The sequence below is a fragment of the Gigantopelta aegis genome, chromosome 4, assembly GCF_016097555.1.
Source record: "Gigantopelta aegis isolate Gae_Host chromosome 4, Gae_host_genome, whole genome shotgun sequence".
Taxonomy (NCBI): domain Eukaryota; kingdom Metazoa; phylum Mollusca; class Gastropoda; order Neomphalida; family Peltospiridae; genus Gigantopelta; species Gigantopelta aegis.
Genome location: NC_054702.1, coordinates 65,721,799 through 65,744,152, shown reverse-complemented (window position 1 = coordinate 65,744,152; position 22,354 = coordinate 65,721,799). Strand labels below are relative to the sequence as shown.

Genomic DNA, 22,354 nt, shown 5'->3' with positions numbered 1-22,354 from the left:
CTCGTGGTTATTTTTAAGGTCATCGACCACATCACACTTGAGAACTCCATCTACAACTTTGAAATGATGGCATTCCCCTGGAATATCAAGGTAGAGCTGGCAGCGTCCAATTATCTGTGCATATTGCTGGTCCTGCCACTCCCTTGCCAGGATCTTTGAAAGTTGGGTTTTGAATGATCAAAAACTCTCTGTTATCTGCTCCTCTTCTGCCTCACTCCATATCTTGCAAAGATGGCTGTGGGTAGTTGTCAAAGACGAGGTGAATTTGAATGATAGACAATGTCATTGATTGAATCAGAATGTTTCTTGCAAGTCCTCCATAAGTTGACAGTAGACAGTGAGGTAATGTATGAAGGAGAAATTAGCCGTCTACAATGCATACACGTGTGAATTCGGGGTGGCCTTTTCCGTCTTTCACCTCTGATTCCAATAAATGGAAGGGAGCGCTTTTTTCGTTTTTTGCCACTTTTCCATCTGTACTGCACATTGACAATGGTACAGGTGTGAGTGAATATTCAAATATGAATGGCAAGTCCAGATTCCGTTTGGTTGCTAGTAACACCAGGTGAACCATAAGATATCCTGTACTCTTAAGTTCAGCTATTATGTGGTCTTTAGCTCTTTGATTCTTCACACAATCATTTGTAAAGGACTTTATCTTCTCTTCAAATCTGTTGAGGTCACTAATGCAGGACTGTAGGAATTCTCGGTGGTGTGACTGTCCATTTTCTGGAACGCTGAGCAGACTTTCCCGAATCTTGTCACTGGCAGCCTTCCCTGTGCTTATGTTGAGCAGATAACAAGGAGTTTTTGATAACAGGACCTGAACAAAGGAAACCACAGGTCAATAGTGATGACTTGAAATCGATATCATTCAAAACCCAACTACCACAGTTCCTGGCAAAGTTGTAGATGGAGTTCTCAAGTGGGAAGTGGTCGATGACCTTAGACATAACCACAAGGAGGCAGATACCAAGATATGCCTTCATGCAAAAGCAGTTGATGACACTCACAAGACTGGGGTAAAAGGAGATACTGGCATAGCAGTCGTCATGCTGTATGACTGCAGAAAGTTTGAGTCGCCACTGTGGATTGATGTTAGTACAGCTGCCAAAAATAACCACAGATATACCAATATAATCACTATTTACCAGATACTTAGCCCTCAGATATGTGCAGCACTACCAGGATTCCATGCATTCACCGGTAGTGACTACACTGGATCATTTGTTCGCAAGGGAAAGTTGAGACCATTTGCTAATCCGTTGGAGAAGCTGAAGGCCATAATTGCAAGTGCCATTCCACCATGTGAAGCAGAGCTAACCATGCATATCAAACATGCATCCTTTGTTTCACAAATGTGGGTGAATGCCGATCTCACTGATACAACTGCCAGAAACCCTCATTCCAGATGAAAACGGGATTGTTGATGATGAGAGCATCGAGGGGATGACATGACAGTATCATCTGATGATGAGGTAGTCCTTTTTGAGGATGAAGATTAAGGAAGGTGAAAGTTGTTTAGGCAGGCAATGAAATGGAACCAGACTGGAACTCTAGTTCTGTTTTGATCAATAATTTTCTTTCTGTCTGGTGACTAATCAGAAAAATGAACCTTGAGTTGAATTTTGATCACATCAATAACTTAGTTTAGATTTAGGGACACACTTTTCGTTTTGACCTAGTCGTGGAGTTCGACTGCATTTAGTATAATCATATACTCACATTCTTTATTCATGCTGTGGTTTTGGAGAAATCCCACTTTTATTTCATGTGTTTTGGCACAGAATCGAAAGTATATCATGTGGCTTGCAGCTTGGACAAAATTCTCCAAAACTGATTATTCAAATGAGTGGCCATTACATCACCCAGAACTATCACCTATGGACCCTGTGAACTAGCTTGTGTCTTAAGTATGGTATACCATGCTTTTCACTGTTCAACTAATAGTACACTCAGAATTTCACTAGACACTGGTGAAAACAATGGAACAAGTACGTATAACTATTGCAACAGTTCATACAAAAAGTATCACTGCTATAACACTCACACTGAGAATTAAAGGCAATGAGAAGATCAAGTAAATGTAATCTTTCATTGTTCAAATGTGGAAATAGTCATATCATCATATTCATGTACTATTACAATCAAATAGAAAACTATTTAGTTATATTAATCATACATTTTCATTTCACGCTCATTGCATTTAAAGTGGACTAACTACAGGAGTTGACATTAAGAGAACATATTAATGTTTTGATGTACTCGTGAATGTTAATAAACCTAATATTGGCCAAATAGTTACCTTTGATCTTAAGTGAATTCAGTACAGAGGTTGATATTTAAAAATCATTGATCCTTAGTGGGGGTACCCCAAGGAATATTTTGGCATCAGTTTCGTTGATGTACTCGGTCATGCTAATTAATCTTCTAATTAGCGCTAATTAGTGGCAGTCTTAAGTGGATTAAGTACAGGAGTTGACACTTAAGAATGGTGGAGGATCTTAATTTGTACATCAACAGAGAAAATTGTAACGTCAGTTTTGTTGATGTACTAGATCGTGCTAATTAAACCTGAAATTGGATGGATTTTGACCTTTGACCCGTTCTTAAGTGGATTCGGTACAGGTTTTGACACTTAAGAATCACTGATCCTTAGTCAGAGTACCCTAAAGAATATTTTGGCATCAGTTTCGTTGATGTACTCAACCATGCTAATTAAACTTCTAATTAGTGCTAATTAGGGGCGTTCTTAAGTGGACTAAGTACAGGAGATGACACTTAAGAATGGTAGATCTTAATTAGTACATCAACAGAGAACATTTTGGTGTAGGTTTGATTGGTGTACTCATCCATGCTAATTAAACTTAAAATTTGGGGTATTTTGAGGGGCGGCCCCTCGGATTGGTACAGGAGATGACACTTAAGAATTGCCGTTTGGGGGTCCCACAGCCCACACCTACATATTTCAGGCCTCAGACTTTTTGTACTCGCAATGCTAATTAAAACTCTCTGGGCTCCCGGTTTATCACGCGACTTCTACGACTGTCCAAGCCCAGTGGTAAAGCGCTCGCTTGATGCGCGGTCGGTTTATTATCGATCCTCGTCGGTGGCCTCATTGGGCTATTTCTCTTTCCAGCCAGTGCTCCACAATTGCTGTAACAAATGCCGTGGTATGCACTATCCTGTCTGCGGGAAAGTGCATATAAAAGATCCCTTGCTGCTAATCGAAAAGAGTAGCCCATGAAGTGGCGACAGCGGGTTTCTTCTCTCTATATATGTGTGGTCCCATGCCATGTCTGACGCCATATAACCGTAAATAAAATGTGTTGAGTACGTCGTTAAGTAAAACATTTCCACCTACGACTGTCCAGTTGCTAGTCTGAGCGCTCTTACAACCCATCGTAAATCGGGAGTTTGGGAAATTATAACGCAAGGCTGATCCTAGCATCAGTCAGATGGACTGAAAGGTTGTGGTCGGTGGAGTTGAGGTGCACAGTAACATCGCTTTAAATCAGAATTGATGCTGCTAATGAAAAACCGCGTGTTACTGAAGGAGTTTGTTGATGTGGTTTACAATATCTTTTTAGCACTGCAGCTGTTGTTTTAATTATGCATAACATATTTTTACGACATATTATAAATAAACATTTAAATCGTGAAAGTATAATATGCGTCAAGTGATGTGTTTAGAATTTAATTATACGGTCCTTGGGTTTTTTCCTCTCAGTTTAAAAAGATTGCAATGAAAGGCTTTTTTAAAGGCAAACTGAGACGGTCTGTACTATACTTAACTATTAACTGGAAACTTTCCAGAAATCGAAAACCTAACAATTTAACACTCACCGCAGAAGTTGTTTGTTTCATCTTGTCTTTATGAACGATTTAAAGAAAACAAAGTAGGAGTGGTGGTTTGCGGAAGTATTAAATCATTTCGTACTTATATCCAATTAAAGGGACATTCCTGAGTTTGCTGTACTTTTTAAGATGTTATCAACTAACATAGACTTTTTAAAGGGACATTCCTGAGTTACATATGAACTATATTTTTCTGCATAAAATATTAGTATATTAAACGGGTTTCTGATCGTTCTAATATTTGTACTAGATTAAATTTCATCTTATTTCCTAAAAGATAGTTTTTTCGTACGTACGAAATTATTTAAAGACAAAATCCAGTTTGGGCTTCTTACAAATATTAAGACGACCAGAAACACATTGAATATACAGACACTGATATTTAAACAAGAAAATATATTTAATATGTAAGTTTAATCGTAGAAATATTTTATTAGTCGGAAGCATCTTACAATGCAGCAAACTCAGGAATGTCCCTATAAGGTTCAATCACGCTGCCCTGGGAAAACACACCTCAACTATCTGGGTGGTCTGTATGGGACAGTGGGTTAGTGGTAAGGTTTCAGTAGTTAGTGAGAGAGATGTCTGAGTAGTGGTTTTACACCTACCCATCGAGTCGTTAAAACTCGCTCTCGGTTGGAGCCGGTAGCGAGCTGCGAACCCAGTACCTACCAGCCGAAAACTATATCTATCTTCCGTAAACAAAGAAACGTCTGAATGTGCACACGGATTTGTTTATAATAATATTTCAAGGGACACACTGTAAATATTTACAGGAATACCTTTCATACTGATAGCTTTTGTTTGTCTACAATAAACGTGTTTTATTATCGTATACCTAAACAAGTATCCTAGTATGTTGCATGTGCACCATTTGAATACAAGTGAAAGAAACAGAAAGGCTAATACATGCAAAGAAAGAAAGAAATGTTTTATTTAACGACGCACTCAACACATTTTATTTACGGTTATGTGGCGTCAGAGATATGGTTAAGGACCACACAGATATTGAGAGAGGAAACCCGCTGTCGCCACTTCATGGGCTACTCTTTTCGATTAGCAGCAAGGAATCTTTTATATGCACCATCCCACAGACATGGTAGTACATACCACGGCCTTTGATATACCAGTCGTGGTGCACTGGTTGAAACGAAAAATAACCCAATGGGCCCACTGACGGGGATCGATCCCACACCGACTGCGCATCGAGAGAGCGCTTTACCATAGGGCTACGTGCCGACCCTACTAATACATGCAAGTAGGTTGTTATTGTCATCACATGTATAATGAAAAGCAGTTTTGGAATATAAAATTTTCCTATAGTAATCATCTTAATAGTATTTATTTCTAAACGGCATTACTGAAACACTTTCATTTGAGCATCATAGTTAAGCAGTTATTTCCGAACAACCAGCAGTTCTATATTATATACCTCGTATTAATCCCAGCTAAATGTCTTTTGTCAGTAGTTTTAAATCAGCTTAACATAGAAAAAAAAGGAAAATGTTGTTAGAAAAAAAAAAGTTCTATATTTAAGTGCAGTTTGTAAACAAATTGCTCAACATATAAATACAACTGCATTCCTGGGCCCCGTTCCACGAAGCGATCTTAGCCCTAAGATCAACTTACGGTAATGTTAGGGTTAAGATCGCTTTGTGGAACGGGGCCCTGAACCATAATGGAGAATACGGTCTGCTCCACGAGTTTGAAATTATATTTTCTAGATGGATTTCTTCTTTTGTTAATCTACCTCTACTAGTAGAGCTGGACATTCATGTTATATGCATATGTAGGCGGGATTAAAAACAAAATTCAAACTGTGGAGCAGACAACATTCTTCACTGTTTTTATCAACTGCATATTGGGTTGTTGTTTTTTTCAGAACACTTTTCATTTTTATTTGAAATAAATCCAACCCAAAATTATTTAGTGCATGATGCCATAAGGGGTATAATTTTATATAGTAGGCGTAAAAACAATATTTCAAAACACATGGAAAAAGCCAAAGAAAAGTGTTCTCTGCATTTTTCACATATTATAATATAAATTAATTTAAGGTAATGAGTTTTGCATTAGTTTACATTAAGTCGTAAATGAAACATATAGGAAAGGGTCAATGGGAATGGTTCCCACCGTTTCACAAATACTGTACACCAAATTAATTTAAGAAGTTCAATATTTTGGCATTTTTATATATCCAAGTTGTATTAACATTTCAAACCATGGGAAAGTTTCAATGGATATGGTTTCCTACGTTTTCCATATATTATATAACAAATTAATTTACAAACGTCAAGACGTGTGGCATTTGTTTTCGTTAAGTCGTACAAATAACATTCAAAACATGTTAAGTTAAAAAAGTGTTTGTTTTTTACAGTTTGTTTTGTTTAACAATCTGATTAAAATTAGCTCTACTGGTCTACCAGTAGATCTAACAGCATTGCGTGGACTCCCAGGTCCAGGTGACATTTCTTTTGTAAATAATAATTTAAATATTGACCAATCATACTTGGCCTTTTATAACGTTATTTGGGAGCATACAAATTCTAACAATATCGAGCGAGACTCTTTATACGGCCACCGTACTACGGACCATACCGATACGTACGGGCCGGGTTATGCGACTGCTCATCTGCAATATATATATAACTCCAGGTGTTCAATTTATTTTTTTAAAGAACTAAATCATCTTCAATTTTACATTACAAATTATTTATTTTATAAAATAAAACATGTTTTAACGCATTTAATGCGAGGTCGGTCTGGTGGGATACATGTTTGTTTTTGTTTTTTGTTTAACGACACCATTAGAGCAGATTGGTTGTCAAACGTGGTAATTCTGACACGTAGTCAACAGAGGAAACCCGGTACCTTTTTTTCTAATGCAGCAAGGTATCTTTTATATAGACACTTTACCACAGACAGGAAAACACATACCATCTTTTATATATTGCACTTTCCCACAGACAAGAAAGCACATTCCATGGCCTATAACCAATATGCGTGCGTGCGTGCGTGCGTGCGTGCGTGCGTGCGTGCGTGCGTGCGTGCGTGCGTGCGTGCGTGCGTGCATGCATGCATGTATGTATATATATATATATAAGGGTCAAAGGAACTTTTTGATCATTTTTGGAAGTATGTTTTTTTTAGGCCAGATAGGGTTAGACTATTAACCTTTGTGTTGTCATGTGGACTAAAGACACCACATTATTAAGGGGCATGCAATCATTGCCCTTATCTTTAGAAACTTTTTAAGTTAACCCAGATTTCCTTTTCATGGATTTGAAGCAAAAACATAGTCAGACTAAACTGACAACCTGCTTCGATACACCCACTGTGACACCTCGTGCACTATTTGCACATGCTTAGCATGAGTGTAATTCAATGCATGCCAATTTTAGCAATAAAAGGGATGAGCATTTTCCTTTTATCATCACTTTAAATTTGAAGATGGTTCGACGACAACTCAGTTTGAATGACAGGGGAAGGGCCATTGGCTGGCTACAAGATGGACACACTCAAAGATCTGTGGCTCACCGTCTAAATGTAAGCCAAAGTGTTATCGGTAGACTCTGGCAGAGGTTCAGGACGACTAATTCTATTCAGAATCGCTCCCGTTCTGGAAGACCACGATCAACAACAGCACGGGAAGACCGTTTCCTGATGATAACGGCGTTGCAACAGCGTTTTGTGACCCCACGGCGTCTTCGTGATCAACCCAGAGCTGCTACAGGCAACAATGTGTCTGACCAGACCATTAGGAATTGTCTGCGAGACCAAGGTTTGCGATGTCGGCGTCCTGTAGTCCGACTACAGCTACTTGCCCGTCACAGAAGGGCTCGCCTTGATTGGTGCAGACGTCATATCCGGTGGAACCGTGGGCAATGGGCAGAGACATTATTCACAGATGAGTCACGGTACTTGCTCCAGTTCAATGATGGCCGGGCTCGTGTTTACCGTCGTCAAGGAGAAAGATTTGCTGATGTTAACGTTGTTTAACATCTACCATTTGGAGGAGGAAGTGTAATGGTGTGGGAGGGCATATCCATGAATCACAGAACCCCTCTGTACATCATTAATGGAAATTTGACTGGTCAGCGTTATCTCAACGAGATTGTTCAACCTTTTGTAATTCCACTTCTGCAGCGGATTGGACCAGGAGCTTGGTTCCAGGACGACAACGCAAGACCTCATCGTGCCAGGGTGGTGACCGACTTCCTGCAGCAGCAGAACGTTCAGCACATGGATGGCCTGCATATTCACCAGACTTGTCACCCACTGAGAATGCGTGGGATGAAGTAGGGCGGCGAGTTCGATCACATCACGTCCTTGCCGTCAACCTCCAGCAACTGGCTCAGCAATTAGTTGCAGAATGGCAAGCGATCCCTCAACGTTATTTGCAACGCCTGGTTAACAGCATGCGCCAACGTTGTCAAGAATGTGTGAATGCTAATGGTGGCTACACCAGTTACTGACGCTTCTACTACATGTGTGAACATCATTTTTGGGGGTGCATGACTTTCTCCATCTGGGTAGTAAACTAGTTTCAAAGCAAAGTTTTTTTGTTTTGTACTTTCTGTTCTTGAGACATCAAATAAATAATTTGTCATTAGTCGTCACAATTTTAGCATATTAGCTTATTTTCATTTGCACAAATATTTTTGACCCTTAACTTCTTTTGAGTAGTTATATATATATATATATATATATATATATATATATATATAGAACGGACTACCAATAACTACAGTGGTATATTTAGGACACAAAAGTAATATTTTTCTTACTTTAAATATCTCGAACTCTCGACTTATTATCTTGATTCCTACTTATTACTTCGAGGAAGTGGGATCTAGATGTCAGTAGAGTGCTCTCCTGAGGTTCTTTTGTTATAGGAATGAATCCCAACCAGTGTCCCATTTGAAATAATGTTGAGCACTTAAGATAATCAGTAATGCGCTCAAGATAATTAGTCGAGAGTTCGGGGTAATAAGTTGAGTGTGCAGTCAGCATGCGCAGAAAAAAAGGTTGATCGATGTTACTTGTCACTTAAATGTACTTTGATGACGTAAAATTACGAAAATGTAGATATGAAAATGGACGATAATGTAAATGGAAAGTGGACCTTATGTTGAGATCTCCACTTATTACATTGATGTTGACGGCTGAACATATTATCTTGAGTTTTCAAATTATATTGTCGAATGCTATATGTATGTTTTGTCAATGCGTACGTACATTCAGTGGCATATAGTCATGATAAAAGGTCGAGAGCTTGACATTATAATCAAAACCTTGAGATAATATGCTGACATTTTAAGATAATAAGTTAAGCACTTGATAAAAGAAGTCCAGATTTCGAGATACAAGTTGAAGTTTAGTATTTTTAAAAGTAAGAAAAAATGTGCGAGTCCTAAATATACCACCATATTGTTTATTTTAATGGGTGGTGTTTTTAAATTGTATGAAAACAAATTTTGAGACGTTTGTACATTTTAAATTACTGGTGTTTAACATAATGATAGTTAGTTTAACACTGTATGGCCGATCATTGATTTATTTCTATGGCAACGGGATTAAATAATAATCGTAACCAATTTGCATTAAGGTTATATACGCAGTCCTTGACTCTTACGGTCGTGGTTCATATAGCCGAGCTCTAATTCATTTAGATTGCCGCTTAAGCAATAGGCGAGCTTGTTGGGCTATATCAACATTAAAAAAAAAAAACGGGGATAAAAGTGCAGTAATAAACTCTGGGTTGTGTACTAGAATAAATAGATTTTATGGCTATACCATCACGGGGTTTTTCCGTCTTTAAACGAAAGTTCAACATTAAAATTTTATATCCCTGCAGTGAAATTGGCTTCCGGCATACTTCGTAATTCACCTGAATCATTTCGCAATCTAATTAAAATTAGCTCCACTATTACATGTGGATCTAACACCAGCCAGTTGGAGCTCATGTCCACCAATCAAAACCTTACTTGGTGAAATACCTTCTAAAAATAGACTAAAACGTGACTCCATAACTGTTACTTCTCGGACGCACGTGCGTTTTTAAAAAATATCAGAAATGCCTTTTGTGATATTAAAAACACCAGGATTAACAACAACACTTCGAATGTACGGAAACTCATAATCTAAACCATAAAATTTAAGTAAAGTATAATTTCAGTTATGAAAAACGACTATAATAGTCTAAAATATACCTTTGTGTGTTAAAACTAGGGTATGTCCCTTTAATTCGATTATTTTGTTTAACAGCACCACTTGAGCACATTGAATTATTAATCATCGACTATTGGATGTCAAACATTTGGTAATGTTCACATATAATCCTAGAAAGGAAAGCCACTCTAATTTTTAAGTAGCAAGCGATCTTTCACATGCACCATCGCGCACAGGACAGTACATACCACGGCCTATGGTATACCAGTCGTAGTGAACATGTGAAGATGCCAATGGAAATTGTTACGTCCGTTTCCCATATATTCTAAAACAAATTAATTTACGAACTTCAGAAGTTGTATAAATCAAAGTCGTAAAAGGTACATTCCAAAACATGTGAAAATGCCAATGGAAATCGCTCATTCCGTTTCCCATACATTATAAAACATATCAGTTTACTAACGTCGAGATTTTGGCATTTGTATACTTAACGAAAATCGATGTTTCTTACCTTGTAAAATTAAGACAAGGAGAACGATTACACGAACAGATAAATCCCCGGAGACATTTGGACGCATCTTCAGTGCATACCAAACTAGCGTCACTGAGTTGTAATCACAACAAGAAATGCTCTTCTCGTCTTTCAGGCAATGATTTTTGGCAAACATAAAGTATTGTATTTAAAGTTGGTATCGGGATACAACAGCAAATAATCCACATTAAGTGGATTACGAAATCGTCGTGTTTCCACGCAAGTGATCTCACAAACCGCAACTCGTCTGAAATGAACTCCCTCGGCCGTCCTAGTTAAGTAACACTCTATATTAGAGCTTTAATACCCATTCAATCAGCAGACAATTTCTCTCTCTCTCTCCTCTCTCTCCTCTCTCTCTCTCACACACATTTTTCCCCACGTGGCAATGGCCATTCTCCAATTAGAATGTGTCCGATAACCAAAACGGTTGATGCATACTGCAGTCGTTTTACTTTTGTTTATACTCCCGAAGAAAAGAAACGCATGGACAGATGAAATAGGTGTAGAAATACTGTATTACTGTCATAATTTCTTTAAAGAGGCGGATGTAGAGAATCAGGCTCTATTTTTGTCGCAATATTGTATCCTAATGATGTTGTCTTCGCTCATAATATATATATATATATATATATATACACACACAATACAATATTCCTCCTGGTGTGGCTGGTATAGTGCTCTACCTCTTGGGGAGCCAGTATAAATATATATACCGTTATACCTTTTGTTACTATTTAAAGTTTCACGCTATGAGCGATCATCAGATAACGTGTAACTGCCCTGTCGTATCGGGATACAACAGCAAATATACACGTTACCTGATGATCGCTCATAGCGTGAAACTTTAAGTTGTAACAAAAGGTGTAACGGTATATATATATATATATATATATATATATATATTATTTAGTACCAGCATTGCAGCTAGAACATACTAGACCGTGGGCCCACTGTAGTAGTAGTGGTAGTAGTAGTGAGTAGTAGTAGTAGTAGTAGTAGTAGTAGTAGTAGTAGTAGTAGTAGTAGTAGTAGTAGTAGTAGTAGTAGTAGTAGTAGCAGCAGTAGTAGCAGCAGCAGTAGTAGTAGTTTAAATGCAAAAAATTTAACTATTGCTAAATGCGCGATATATTGCTAATGCGAGATGTATTGATGTCGATAAATAACACAAAATACAAGAGTTGATGCTGCCAGCTGGCATTGATTTGCGTCCGAGTGTCCATTGATGTTACCTGATGGCCGGGGACATAGCTTTCCTCTTGTGTTTACATACGTAATAGAAATAATAGTGGTACAAACCACGATATTTGTTTTCTCGGTGGTATGTTTTACGCGCAGAACAAACGTATACACATATGTTGCTTTATTTTGGTAAACCTTTGTTTATGGTATATTAATGTTTTGATTACATTGTTATTGTTCAAATATCATCATCTTTAAATATTTTTAATACATTATGAACCGTAATAGTATGTGGCCATTTTTTTATGTGTACATTTTAGTACTTTGGAGCGAATTCTGGCTTTTTGTGAACCATTGTATAGATCATTATTTCAGTGAAGATTTCGAATTTTGGAGAGAGAGAGAGAGAGAGAGAGAGAGAGAGAGAGAGAGAGAGAGAGAGAGAGAGAGAGAGAGAGAGAGAGAGAGAGAGAGAGACAGAGAGAGAGACAGACAGACAGCCAGACAGACAGACAGACAGTCATAACTCACTGTCAGGCGTTTTATTTACAGAGGAGAGTTGATCTTGCCCACGATATGTTTCCAACTCCATATGTAATTGGACTGCCACTTTTATAGCGCGTGGGTATAGGCGCCAAATCTTTTGGTAATTCCTTTTGTGGATGGTTGTTGTTTGTGTGTATGTGTGTTGGGGTGGGGTGTGTGTGTGTGGTTCCATTATTTATTTTCAATTATGAAAAAGCTAAACCAGTTTATTTTAACAACCAGGAATTCCCTGGGGCTGCCTATCATTTAAAATGTTAATCCAGAAGGCAATTCGGAAGGAAGGGGAAATAGAGACGTTTTTAGTACAGGGAGAGGTGGGAGGGGGAGGGGGGGGGGGGGGGGGGGCAGGCTAGTTTTTGCCCGAATTTAATAAAAATACCCGAATCTGAGTAACAACATTTATTCATATTGTCTTTATTACCAAACAGCTATATACGGTTGCAAACGAATCACTATGCATTTTTACATGGATTACAACTAATTTTGAGGGTAGAATGATGGAAATACTGATGAAATATTGCTCAAATTATTTTAAGGCGAAGTACCTTATTTTAAGAATGAATGAGTATTTGTTTCCTGTTTTCCACTGCAAGATCAACAACACGAGCCATATTACTTAATCCAAAACAATATCAAATATATAGGTTTCGCATATAAAATGAAAAACGTATTTACAAACATGCTTCTTATTGTTTACATAGTGGACAAAACTACGCCAGACCATGGTCGTGAGCTCCCGATGATTAAAACCCACATCGGCTGGGATTCCAGCTACAATCTCGTTAATATCATCTGAAACTGGATACAGTTTAGCGAGCATACCATTGAAAACGTTGAACTTTCCATAGTCTGTTGTTAACTCCTAAACTATAAATCAAATGTACCAAGCAACGTTTGGTTCTTTGCCTTTTTGCCACGCATCTGCATCTTGCTTGCTAATCCCAAATATACTACGCTAGTATCTGTCGAGTCGTACCTGGAAAATAAAACTAGTAAACAGGTGTGTACAGGTGTCAGCAGGGACGCGCCAGAAAAACAAAAACAAATATATACTAGTAGTTAACTAATTTGTATTTAATATGCAAATGATATTTGAATTCTGCATCGGTGTAATAGAGGAGAAATGTGGGAGAGAGAAAGAGTGAGAGAGAGAGAGAGAGAGAGAAGAGAGAGAGAGAGAGAGAGAGAGAGAGAGGGCGAAAGCGAGAGAGAGAGAGAGAGAGAGAGAGAGAGAGAGAGAGAGAGAGAGAGAGAGAGAGAGAGAGAGAGAGAGAGGGCGAAAGCGAGAGAGAGCGAGACACACACACACACACATACACACACACACACACACACACACACACACAGTTGAAGATTGCGTTTCAGATAGATAGACAGACAAACAGAAAGGCAGACAGTGTCGTGGGAGAAGAAATAATTTAATTCATAATATAATATTTAATATAGGCAATCAATCACAACGTACTTTAAGAAATGGAAACAGAGAGAGGGCGGAGAGAGAGGGAGGGGGAGAGAATTGGAGATTCTGTGACAGAAAAATAGATAATTAAACAAACAGACAAACAAAGACACAGACAAACAGATAAAAAGACAGACATACTGTTATGGACGTGTCGTAACTTACGATATAATAATTACAACGAACCTTTGGTGCAAACTGTATTTTCTACGCTAAATGTTTTTCGTTTTTTCATTGGAAAGTTACCAAAATGAGCCATATTATGTAATTACAAATTCAAAACAATCTCAAATATATAGATTTCGCCTATAAAATGAAAAGTGTATAAGCATGTGTGCGTGCGTGTGTGCGTGCGTGCGTGTATGTGTGTGTGTGTGTATGTGTGTGTGTATGTATGTATAATATAATAACATATTATTTGACTGTATTTTAAAGACATAAATGGTTTCTATATGAATAGTTTGCATTTGTTTCTTCATTAACATTTAATATACATGTATATATATATATGTATGTATGTATGTATGTATGTATGTATGTATGTATGTATAATATAATAACGTATTATTTGACGCATATAACCATTTCTCCTTCCAGCCAGTGCACCACGACTGATATATCGAAGGCCGTGGTATGTGCTATCCTGTCTGTGGGATAGTGCATATAAAAGATCCCTTGCTACTACTGGAAACATGTAGCAGGTTTCCTCTCTATGACTGTGTCAAAATGACCATATGTTTGGCATCCAATAGCCGATGATTAATAAATCAATGTGCTCTAGTGGTGTCGTTAAACAAAACAAACTTTATTTTTATTGACGCATATAACAGACAAACACGTATACACACATAGACGCATATTATATCCGTGCAGGCTGACATTAAACAAGAACAGAAAAGATTTGACTCAAACAAATGTCATGTAACAATTTTTTAGAACAACCCTTACGTTCTTCTTTGGTCTGTAGTGATAAACCACCAATTCACTAAGTTTCTTCCTTTTTATTTTAATTAATTAAGTAATAAATTATAACGCACCGACGCAAGTGTTATTTTACAACAAAAAGGCAAGGAATTTTAAATAATGAATCTTTCTCGTGAAATGGTAAAAAACATTCTCTTAAAACATAAAAAATAACAACCTATCCTTTCGAAGAACGATTTGGACCAGGTGTACTGGAGTATCCGATGGTCGTATCTTACAGAGACGAATGGTGGGTATATACATATCCTAATTATGTTAGTATATACCCGACCCAGTGGCGGATTCAGAAAATCCATTAGGGGGGTGGGGGGGGGGGGGGGGGGGGCAATGGTCGCAGACGTTCCCGAAGGGATTTCTCGGATTCTCCAATGTCGAAAATTAAAAAAAACCTAGCAAACTTTAGGGGGCTGGCTCCTGCCTACCCCCTTGGATCCGCCACAGCGACACCATTAACTTCCGTCTTTGAAAAATAACTAATTGAGTGTATAGATATATATTACAACAGACTAAATATGAATGATAGTCTTCAACGTTCATGAACTTCTTTGGGAAAATTCCAGGTTGTAGTCATTGTTAATATTATGACCACCGCCCACCTCCCCCCAACCCCTCAAACCGAAGAAACGTTAGCTGTTGGCCCTGGTATTATGGCTTCCTCCCTAGTAGCTTCACTAAAGTGCTATCATTCTTACGGCGTGATGACTAGTGACGTTTCTCCGCTCGCGTGTGTACGTTATAATTATATCATGATTTTACTTCATTACATTTCAGCTGTTCAAACCATCACCAGTCTGAACTTTGTCTTAAAGCTACATAATCAGTGTCCAGTATAAATGGCAGTTATTCTGTAAAAGTATTTATTCCGCCACCTACATAGTCGTCATATTCCACGTGTTATTGATATTTCGGACTATACCTGAATTATAGCTTCGTAGCCATATATATATGAAAATAGCAACAAATCTGCTTGAATATGCGATTTTCTTCAAACGTGCTTCTCTCCCTTCCTTTGCCACATTTCCGATTTCCGAGGCCCTGCTGCACAATAAGATGTTTAGCCACCGGTTGTCAATAAAATTACGTTAACATAAGAAGTTTAGGACAAGTTAATAAATTTTGGGATGTGTGTGATTAATCCCCGAGTTTGTTGCATTGTAAGATGTTTCCGACTAATAAAATAGTTCTACGATTAAACTTACTTATTAAATATAGTTTACTGTTTAGAAAATCAGTGTCTGTATATTTAATGTGTTTCTGGTCATCTTAATATTTGTAAGAAGCCGAAACTGAAATTTGTCTTCAAATAATTTCGTATGTGCAACAAAAACAACATATTTTAGGAAATAAAATGAAATTTAACCTAGTACAAATATTAGAACGATCAGAAACACGTTTAGTATACAGCCACTAATATTTTATGCAGAAAAATATATTTGATATGTAATTACAATCGTTAAAAAGTCTCTGTTATTCAATAACATTTTAAAAATTGCAGCAAACTCAGGAATGTCCCTTTAAGAGAATATATTCTTGCTTTGTCCTGTCTGTCTGTCTCGTCTTGTCTTGTCTTATCGTGTCTTCAGGGTATCAGAATCAGTATGACATATGACAAATGCGGTGTTTTCTGTCCTTTATTATTGGTAAAGCGCTCGCTTGACGCGCTGTCGGTCTAGGATCGATCCTCATCCGTGGGTCCATTGGGCTATTTTTCGTTCCAGCCAGTGCACCACAACTGGTATATCAAAGACCGTGGTATGTGCTCACTTGTCTATGAAAAGATGCATATAAAAGATCCCTTGCTACTAATGGAAAGATATAGCGGGTTTCCTCTCCAAGACTATCAAAGGCCGTGGTATGTGCTATCCTGTCTATGAGATGATGCATATAAAAGATCCCTTGCTACTAATGGAAAAATGTAGCGGGTTTCCTCTCTAAGACTATATGCCAAAATTACCAAATGTTTGACATCCAATAGCCGATGGTTAATAAATCAATGTGCTCTAGTGATGTCGTTGAACAAAAAACAAAACTTATTATTCTCTAGACCATTAAGTTTAACATGCTGCCGATATCAGTGTTATTGAAATATCGTGACATTGTAACCGAGCTAAGTGTGTGTGTGTGGGGGGGGGGGGGGGGGGGGGGGAGAGGAGGGCGTAGCCCAGTGGTACAGCGTCCGCTCGATGCGCGGTCGGTGTGAGATCGATCCCCGTCGGTGGGCCCATTGGGTTATTTCTCGTTCCAGCCAGTGTACCACGACTGGTATATCAAATGCCGTGGTATGTACTACCCTGTCTGTGGGATGGAGCATATAAAAGATTCCTTGCTGCTAATCGGAAAGAGTAGCCCATGAAATGGCGACAGCGGGTTTCCTCTCTCAATATCTATGTGGTCCTTAACCATAATATGTCTGACGCCATATAACCATAAATAAAATGTGTTGAGTGCGTCGTCAAATAAAACATGTCTTTCGTTCTTTCCGAGCTAAGAAAACCAGAACAAACACAACAGTAGCCGTTGTTCTTGTAGAATTGGCTTTCCTCTGTGAAGTCTTCATTCACATACAACATTAACAATAATACCATTCATGTGTCTAGTGCTCTCAAACTGGTGGCGCAGTGGTTAAGCCATTAGACTACATGCTGGTAGGTGAAGGGTTCGCAGCCCGGTACCGGCTCCAACCCAGAGCGAGTTCTTAAGGGCTCAATGGGTAAAGTGTAAGGCCACTACACCCTCTTCTCTTACACTAACCACTAACAAACTAACAACTAACAACTAACCCACTGTCTTGGACAGACAGCCCAGATAGCTGACGTGTGTACCCAGGACAGCGTACTTGAACCGTAATTGGGTATAAGTACGAAAATAAGGTGAAATGAAATGAAAAATATTACCCCCCCCCTAAAAAGAAAACCCAACCCCACCCCCACCCCTCACACACACACATAAAACACCACACAAAAAAACACCCCACAGAAAACAAACAAACAAAAACATTAAAAAAACCTCAACGAAACAAACATTTAAGTTATTAGCTAATCGGTTTATTTCCATAAATATTCCGACAAACTTGACAAATGATAACTTTATGAAATGTACACCACATAATACACTTGTATAAATATACACACGCTCTGAGCATCGTTTCAATGACAGGAATAGGAAGATGCCTTGATGAATAATAAAACACCAGCCAGCTGCTTTCAGCGACGAGAAAACACGTGTCAGAGTGTAGGTTACATACCACCATTCATTTTACTTCACCATTACACACATATTTAAACAATGATATTTAAAATAAAAATAACTAAGAAATCCCTGAACCCCTTTAAATTTATCAAATTAATCTCACAAAACGTAGGTTCCATACCATCATGCATTTGCTTCATCACTACATACATATTTAAACACTCGTATTTAGAGAGACGGTCTCGAGTTTGCTGTTATTATAACATGTTCTCGACCAGTAGAGACTTTTTAACGACTACTATTGCATATGCAGTGCATTTTCTTGTTTGCAAGACTAACCACGTTCTTTAACTCAACCACATGCATGGGACCTACAATCTACGCGGTCGATCCCGCTTACGTGCATGAAACAGTGGGCAGACCTGGCACTGGCTAGTATGTATTGATGTATGAATATCTATATATTGTATGTATGTCGAGGTTAACTGTTACATACATAGATATTAACGCACTGGCGCAGGGGATAATTAAATCGTTTCTGGCCTCACAAATATCCCCATGCCGTTGATGGGACTCGAACCTGTGGCACCGAATCGCCCGCAAATTGCAAGACTAACCACGATGCGCTCTGAGCTATCGAAGCATCCATGAAAGGATGTTCTTTAACTCAACCACATGCATGGGACCTACAATCTACGCGGTCGATCCCGCTTACGTGCATGAAACAGTGGGCAGACCTGGCACTGGCTAGTATGTATTGATGTATGAATATCTATATATTGTATGTATGTCGAGGTTAACTGTTACATACATAGATATTAACGCACCGGCGCAGGGGATAATTAAATCCTTTCTGGCCTCACAAATAGCCCCATGCCGTTGCTGGGACTCGAAACTGTGGCACCGAATCGCCCGCAAATGTATGTATGTATGTATGTATGTTTGTATGTATGTATGTATGTATGTATGTGTGTGTGTATGTGTGTGTGTGTGTGTGTGTGTGTGTGTGTGTGTATGCATGCATGCATACGTACTTACATACACACACACACACACACATATCTATATATATCTATCTATATATATATATATATATATATATATATCTCTCTCTCTCTCTCTCTCTCTCTCTCTCTCTCTCTCTCTCTCTCTATATATATATATATATATATATATATATATATATATATATATATATATATATATATATATATATATATATATATATATTCAATGTATTTCTAGTCGTTCTAATGTTTGTAATTATCCAAACTAAATTTAACTTTTATCTCCCAATAATTTCTTACGTACGAAAACTATATAGCAGGAAATAAAAAAAAAGGAAAAAGAAAAACCGTTTAAGTTACTACAACCATTACTGACGATGACAAACACACCGGTTATAAAGACATTGATGTTATACAGAAGAACATTTATTGAATCTGTAATTTTAGTCGTTAAAAAGGCCTTATTAGTCAGAAACATCATACAATGGCAGCAAAATATTGACAGTCTATAAATAAGAAAATAACTAAAACAAACCTCAACCCCATTACATTTAACACATCTACTTCAGAAAACGAAATCTTATTCTAATTCTACTTTCTAACAAAAAATACTACTACTAAGGTATAACGGGGACGTTACATTCTCAAAATTATAATTTAATAGCCACTATATATAATTAAGGTCTGTTTTAAACACCCTTCGGGATGAACATACATACATCCCACAGGAAACGTTTAAGTTACACAGAGCGAATCGATTCTTCTAGGCTAGCCACTGAGCCAGTCTAACAGACTTTTCACAGGCCGGAAGTGACATCGGTCACATGACCAGGGAAACATGCATGACACAAGTGGATGACCTGTTGGAATCATAATGATTACTAATTTGTTTTAATAAATAATCCATAACAATCTTACAAATGGGCGTATTTACACGAAGGTTTAATATTGGTTCTGTTCATTCCAAGTATAAAAAACACTAAAATATACAAAACAACGGTATCACCAAAAAAATTAACTGAATGATTTCCGTGTTGTGATGTTCTCCCTTTTACCGCTTTAAGAGATATTTGTATGCATCCATATTTATCACTCAAATTCTGAGTTATTTAAATATGTTACCAGCTGCTTTAAACTTATACGGTTGCAATTTGAAAAAATCCAACAAGGTTGCTATTCCTGTAGAAAGTTATACAAGTCAAGTACATTGGTTTTGACACTAAGCCAGATTATTTTATTGATTTTAGAACAAAATAAATTTAAGATTAGACTTCTCTATCGCATATAAAATAAGTCTATGTATTTTTATTCACGATTGACATACCAACTCCAAATGGAATATGTGAAGTTCTATTTCAGCATCAGAGTGAGATAAACTGAAAGTGCTATCACCGGAGGAGAAAAAAAATGTCTTTATGTTTTTATCGACCGTAATGAAATGAAAATACCACGTGGGTATGGGTATATCTGTGTAATTATATATGTCACCACAACGTATTTTGTAATTGTAGTTACTCGAATTTTCACTGTAATTTTGCCACTAGCTTATATAATTTTATTATACAAACATTTATATTGAATAAGCGTAAATTAGAAATGGTTAAATTAGCAATTCAGACCATATATGGGATATGGGAACTAATATAACGTGCCCATATCCAAAAGAGGTTCAGGCACGCCCATCCCGGACCTGATTTGTGACATCGCCAGAAGGCATTTCCGGAACTCAGACCATATAACACGCAAAACACTAACTGGCCTTTTATCATCTTGCATTTATCACCTCGAGTACTCTCCCTTACACTATGCTTCCCTTTTGACAAATGTTTTCATATACTCTCTCCTGCCTCGGAATTGGTCACTGGCGATGTCAAAGGCTAAGTCCGAGGTGGGCGTGCCTGAACCTTCCGGATATGGGCACATTAATATAGTTCCCTTCCCTTCATATAATTTGACTTTTCCTATTTTTTTTCTTTATTGGTATATCAACATTTAATGTTTCTGGTCTATACTTGTGATACAAGACAATAGCATAAATTATAAATTATACTTTTAAATACAAAATCTTGTACAAAAATGATGATGTTAATGGTACTGATGGTAATTTATTACCGTGCTTATATCTAAGTCGTCTGGTTGTGTCTAGGTCAGAGGTTAGAGGTTAAGTTTCAAAGAATAAACCCACTTCCGCCATTAAGACACGGAGAAGTATGTGAATTCAACTTTTTAATAAATGAAATAATCAATCACATATGGCGCCATGAGTTTGGTAATAGTCATGTGGAATTTCAGTCTCAACATAGAAATATCCTATTTGTAATCATCTTCATAAATCAAGGCTAATATTCGTTCCTCGTATTCAGCCTTGATACATGTAGTCAAGATTACTGATATCCACTACTAGCGCCCTCTATTGGAAGAAACTTTGTAACACCGATTATGTCCCTTACACGATGACATCGCTGACCAATCACAGCATCGGTAACATGTGACAATCTTGAAAGCAATATCAAAAATTAACCGCCGAAACCTTTTTTTCAACATATCGTGACAAACACGACACGTTCCCACGGACGCTGACGCTGCCATCTTTGTTTACAATAACAAGGGAATCTATAAGGAGCGTTGCGATTCGTTGCAATCAGATCTCATCGCATCCAATGAAATTTAAGCATTTTGTGGCACGATTTCTTGACGACATGTATCAAGGCTGAATACGAGGAACGAATATTAACCTTGATTTATGAAGATGATTTGTAATATTCTGCGGACAGCTGTTTGTAGTCTTATATTGCTAGCTATAGTAATTTTGTATTTATTTGATCATACTTTATTCACACATTCCCTTTAAGACACCAATATCCGTAATGTTTTTGTGCTGAAGTGTCGTTAAACATTCATTCATTCTTTTAATGAAAACATTTGCTTACCTTACATTAAGCTGTGCACATCTGAAGTCAAAAAGTACGATTAAAACGCGAAATACCATTCTATATGTACCAGATATAACCATTTCCTTGAATTAATGTCTTCGTCAAAATTAAAAAGTCAAAACACTCACTCCGACTGCATCAGTGACTGATGACACCTATCTAGATTAAATACAAATTCACAGTCCTGCAGTTCAGTACCAAATTGGAAAATAATACTTATGGTATCGCGGGATTCCAAGAGGAATTCAACTGAATAGTAATAACTGTTTTAATGATTTACGAAAAATATTTCAACATGCGGCTAAAAATAGCATTAATTATCGCGTCCATCATACGTCACGGCGGATGACCTAAAATGCAAATAATTTTTATATTCACCAGTCCGATGTATTAAGAACAGTGGGGTATCAACGGAAAATAGCGACTATGGCAAGAACCGAAATCGCGCCCCTGTTCAAACATCTGACACCCATCTTTTAGATAACGTTCGACT

General features: G+C 37.6%; 1 protein-coding gene across 2 annotated transcripts in view; it reads right to left on the bottom strand.

Annotated features, from left to right (window-relative positions):
- Window positions 1-10,964, bottom strand: part of LOC121372186 (neuronal acetylcholine receptor subunit alpha-7-like) — a 39,471-nt gene extending 28,507 nt beyond the window's left edge. For both annotated transcript variants that reach the window (XM_041498469.1, XM_041498470.1), the window contains exon 1: window positions 10,541-10,964. In XM_041498469.1, the coding sequence (XP_041354403.1) occupies window positions 10,541-10,697 (157 nt within the window). In that variant the 5' untranslated portion in view covers window positions 10,698-10,964. The remainder of the gene's footprint in view (window positions 1-10,540) is intronic.
- Window positions 10,965-22,354: the final 11,390 nt, after the last annotated feature.